Here is a 5093-nt window from a genome sequence, read left to right on the forward strand (position 1 = left end):
GTTGATGGGCAGTTCCTTCAAAATGGTGCCGTAATTTCCCCGATTGGTCAATATCATGCTTTTTAGTCCACAATCTCTGACTAAGATTGAGATCATGATGGCCTCATTAAATCCGATTCTCGCTGCATCTTCGTGAACATTTCAGCATAGGATTATGCATCAGATTATGCAATTAAACCTCTTATTTTAGATGTCTTATCATAAGTGGAGAATGGAGGATTTCTTTTTTCTCTTTCGGGCTCCACGTGAACTTGGTTCTGTGACCAGAAGTTTTCTGCCAATGTTTTAGCGTAACTTTACAAGCTCCTTCCTCTGACTAGAATTTCCTAACACGGCATGCTTGTGGCATGAAAACGTTACGTATTTCAAACTTTACTGCGGAATTCAAACTGGGCAGGTACAAACCAAGGGAAGAAAATCTGTCTCATTTCTTATTTAATCACTTTGGCAGTATGTTAGCCTTTGGAAATACATTATGTATACACATACATTGTGATTTGGGGGTAAAATGCATATCTTTTGATCGTAGGCTTTTTAAAGACAAGCTTCACCCCATCCCTGGAACTTTCTTCAATGATTGTGAAAATTACGTACATTGGCAGGGACGTGACTATCGTGCCGGAATGGACACGATACGATCCACAATCCACTCAACATTTTTTCTTCTATTCTTGTTTGCTTTTTCATTACAGGATTTGTGTGGTTTCAGCTATCCTGACACACCCTCAGCTTCATCCTTCCCAGACTGACATATTCCATTAGACGACAGAACCAACAGTGAGTGTAAGCTATCGGACAGGCAGTGAGTGGTAGCATCGAACTGACACGATGTCATGCACCGGGGAAGGATGTCATGCTCTCGGAGCAACTTATTCTACGCCCTTTTATACGTCGCCGAAAGGGGGCGCTGATTATACTGACTGGATATTCAACGACTCCGCCAACGCGTCGTCAACTGCAGATCCAACAGACAGGGATGAGATTCTGGCAATATGGGAAATCTTCTCGAGCGCATTGATCCTGCTTGTCGCCCTCTTCGGCAACTCCATCGTCGTCCACTCGCTCTGGCGACGTCGAAAGAAGCTCTCTCGCATGCATTTCTTTATTCTGCACCTGTGCATCGCTGACCTACTCACAGCAGTGCTGAGTATTTTTCCCCAGCTGCTATGGGACATTACGTATCTCTTCTACGCGCCGGATTTCATGTGTCGGCTGGTCAAGTACGGCCAGGTTTTCCCCATGTATCTATCCACCTACATCCTCGTGATGACCGCCATTGACCGCTACATCGCCATCTGCCATCCGCTACTGGGTCTGCGAGGAGACTATACCCAGCGCATGCGCATCATGATTGCGATTGCTTACGGTATATCGTTTGTCTTCACGATACCTCAGATGATCATATTCAGGAACGTGCCGCTGGGCTCGGGCTTCCAGTGCTACGCCCAGTTCCGCTCCACATGGGGCCCTCGCATCTACATCACCTTCTTCATCACTGCCGTGTACATAGTCCCCAGCATGATTTTGGCGGGCACCTACGGCCTGGTGTCGTACACCGTCTGGAGGAACATAGGAGGGACGCCCAACAGCGAGCTAAAGAAGAACAACAACGCTATCAGCAACTCATCTCACGTCGTCACCACCAACGTTGATGAAGAAGATGGCGATCACGACGGGTCAGAAGTAAAGGTCAGTTTTTCCTCCTCACTCCTCCCCCATATTCGACGGGGTCAAAGTTCGAAGGCCAGCATGACCAGCTCAAACAGATCTAACGGTTACAGTTGTAAAATAGAATAAACGTTTGCGTATCAGAGGCAAAACCAGTTGCTCAACGCAATTGTAATCCACAGTGTCGAGAATTAAACCTTAGATGGTAAGCTCCAACTATGCAAAATTCTAACATTTTCATCTTCAATCCCACCTGCTCTCCCGAAACTCTTCAGTTCCTCCATCTATCCAGATACTTTTATTAATTTTGCCCACTCTATTTCTTTACAGCTCTTCCCGTCATCCCTTTCCCATCCCTCCTTGTCTAAATTGGAATATTTCAAAATTCGTTGTTATCAGATTTTCTTTGAAGGATGAAAATTTTACCAGCATTGTTTTTTGATGGGTTCTTTAATTTCTCTATCAGAACAGGCTTGTTTTCTGTTAGATTGTAGCAAAGCATTGCTTTGTGGTCGTGATATACCTCTACGAATCGTAGGTTTTTATTCTAGTTTTGTTTGTTCCATTTCCATCTGAGAGGATGGTTGGATAGCGTATATTCATCTGCAATGGCTGGTCTTCTGAGGGGGTCCAGTTGGATGTTAGGCGGCCCGGGGACCGTTTCACCTGGTCTTTGCAATGAATTAATAAAGCGGGATCTTCTACGCGTATGAGTTGTGACTCTCTTACACACGGGACCTCCATTTTATATCCTATCCGAGGGACAGAGTGTTTTGTCTCTTACGGGAGCTTCAGAAGAGTAAAGTAAAATTCATTTGGATTGAGTTGAAATAAAAAATTCTTCCTCCACTGATGACATTTTCTTCCTTGCTTTGTTGCCTTTGATAATCACCTAGGTGACGAAGACCAATAATGATAGGGCTGACCCACTATGCCGCAAACACGGGTCGGCAGCTCGGGTCAGCAGGGCAAAGGTGAAGACCATCAAAATGACGCTGGCCATCGTGACCGTCTACGTTGCCTGCTGGACCCCGTTCGGCCTGGCCCAGCTTTGGGCCGCATGGGATCCATATGCCCCATTCCAAGGTAAGGCAGCACCAGTTCCTCAGCCAAGTCGAAAAGGTCAATGACCTATTGTTGTTCCCTTCCACACACACTCTCTCTCAGTCTCACCCTGAGTCATGTGTTTTATTTTGTATGGTTTGTTCTAAGGATTATTTTTGTTCTTTAAATAATGCTAGCTTGAAATCTCACATTGATTCTATATTGTTTCTGAGAATGTAGCAGGAAAAAAAGCTGCTGAAAATGCTTGTCCATCCAATAGTGGCGAGCCAATTGAGTCTAAAGGGACATGAGCTATCGATTCTAGCGGAATCTTCGTCAGAGGTAAAATGACAAAAAGGCATCTAAAGCAATCACAAGGGCTGCACACAACAAGCACAGTCAGGGGAGGGCAGAGGACAAAGAATAAAGAAAACAGGAAGGATGGGTCATGAGCAGGGAGGCCAACAAGTAAGGGAGGGAGATTAAGCACGAGGATAGACAGACAAAAGGCAGAGGTGGGTCAGTGATGATCTCAAGGATCATAGGGGGGCAACCTGTGAAGGATAGAAATGAATAGGGAGGCAACATTAAACTGTTTATGAGAAGTATGAATACATTTGAATCGGGACACTTGATGTGCGAGAAGTCACATTTTCTCTTGGGAGTAATTTTCATCATTCAGTTCAAGTATGAATTTGATAAAGCGAACAGAAAAAAAAGAGAAAATCATTTGGAAGCCCAACTGAACAATCACGATCTTCTTCTCTTTACATAATCGTGAAGTCTCGAACAATACGACTGCAAATCCATGTGATAGATATAAATGAAATTCTGTCGTCACGGATATTACCAGACCATGACCAAACTATCAGTGATGACGAGAACGTATTTTGCTGTATAGTTACATGTTTGCCATCATTTACCATTGCCGCCATTGCAAATTCATACAAACCCAACAAAAGTCCTCATTAATCTACTAATAATAAGGTCTTCTCTATCTGGAGCAGCCTATTCAGTGCTGCCACTGATCTACCAGAGGGCCCTGTCATCTTTACTACCCAGTACTGTTGCTAGGTACCCATTTATACACCTGGATCGAGAGGGACATGTGGGTAAACACAGCTTGTCCAAGGACATACGAACTGGGCGGAATCGAACTCGGGTCCTCCGTTTGGGAGTCTGGAGTCTTACCCACAAGAGTCCCTTTGGGGACTCTGTTATCTATGCCACAGCACCACCGATGCAAGCACGACCCCTACACGCTGACACTAGCAGTCATTTCATCCTGAATAACTATGTCAAGTAGCATGATTATGAATACACAGCGAATTATCAAGATACTTTGTTCAATGCTGTTAACAACTTAAACTGTTTTTCCAGGTGCTGCTTTCACCATCATCATGCTCCTGGCCAATCTGAACAGCTGCACAAACCCGTGGATCTACCTGGCGTTCAGCGGAAACGTCAAACGAGAAACCCTGCAGACCTTTGGCTGTTTAAAGCTCGTCCAAGCCACCTCCGGCCGCTTCGGAAAGTCCAAGAACGGCCGGGACCGCTCCCCCGCCGATGATAATTCAAGTCGATACATTTCTACCACATCCCCCACGGGCTCCAAGACGCTCTACTCGACAATGGACGCTGCGCGCGACAGAGGCAGCGGCTACTCTTGTAACTACGCCCCACCCGCTGGACATACGAGAGATATTTAACCCTAATCAGTTGGGAAACGGGTGTGACAATTATGTATTATTTTACTTAATGAGAAGTCGCCAAATCTCGGAGGGACCCAGACAACAACAGACTTCGATCGCGAACATTTTAATGAAGTTGTGGAATGCAGCGAAGCATTACACATATGATGGACTATCTACGCAAATGCATCTAAGGAGATCCGTTATCATCGTTTGCTAATTTGATGTAAATTTCACAAAACTTTGGAACTGTATTTTAGTAGAACAAATTGCGTATGTATGCTCAGAAAGAACTTGCTTTCGGAAATACAGTGTAGCTGCTAAATTAGTTGGCAGAGATTCACAATGAACTTTTAAGAGAACTTGATCGTTTTGAAAGAGGCTTTTAATGTTATTGTATCATACATTATTGTCAAGGAAAGTAAGATTCGCTCATTTTTTCTGTTTACTGCGTTGTTTGATGTATTCACTAACCTCAATCAATGTATTAACCAAGCTCAAATTTTCACTTGCGCGCACACACACGCGCAAGAAATGAAACAGGAGGTGTATTGTTATGAAAACATTGACCAAGTTCAAATGTTTATAAAATCTACTCATAGGGTTATACTTGGACATGATGTTGTGTGTCATTCCCAACATAAAGCTTATACTTGAGAGAAGTCGGAAGAAAGATTCTGTGATCATGTC

General features: G+C 44.2%; 1 protein-coding gene across 1 annotated transcript; it reads left to right on the forward strand.

The window, feature by feature from the left end:
* Positions 1 to 828: 828 nt before the first annotated feature.
* LOC140245270 (oxytocin receptor-like) lies at positions 829 to 4421 on the forward strand. The gene is made up of 3 exons (XM_072324854.1): positions 829 to 1689; positions 2565 to 2754; positions 4093 to 4421. Exons 1-3 carry the CDS (start codon positions 829 to 831, stop codon positions 4419 to 4421), a joined length of 1380 nt encoding a protein of 459 aa, XP_072180955.1.
* The last annotated feature ends 672 nt before the right edge of the window (positions 4422 to 5093 follow it).

The sequence above is a fragment of the Diadema setosum genome, chromosome 22, assembly GCF_964275005.1.
Source record: "Diadema setosum chromosome 22, eeDiaSeto1, whole genome shotgun sequence".
In the NCBI taxonomy this organism is placed as follows: Eukaryota; Metazoa; Echinodermata; class Echinoidea; order Diadematoida; family Diadematidae; genus Diadema; species Diadema setosum.

What these genes read in the sequence shown, in the direction of transcription:
- LOC140245270 (XM_072324854.1), top strand. Translation starts at nt 829, where the DNA reads ATGTCATGCACCGGGGAAGGATGTCATGCTCTCGGAGCAACTTATTCT. An exon ending in ACGACGGGTCAGAAGTAAAG is followed by an intron (nt 1,690 to 2,564) that starts GTCAGTTTTTCC and finishes ATAATCACCTAG; the next exon opens with GTGACGAAGACCAATAATGA. An exon ending in TCCATATGCCCCATTCCAAG is followed by an intron (nt 2,755 to 4,092) that starts GTAAGGCAGCAC and finishes CTGTTTTTCCAG; the next exon opens with GTGCTGCTTTCACCATCATC.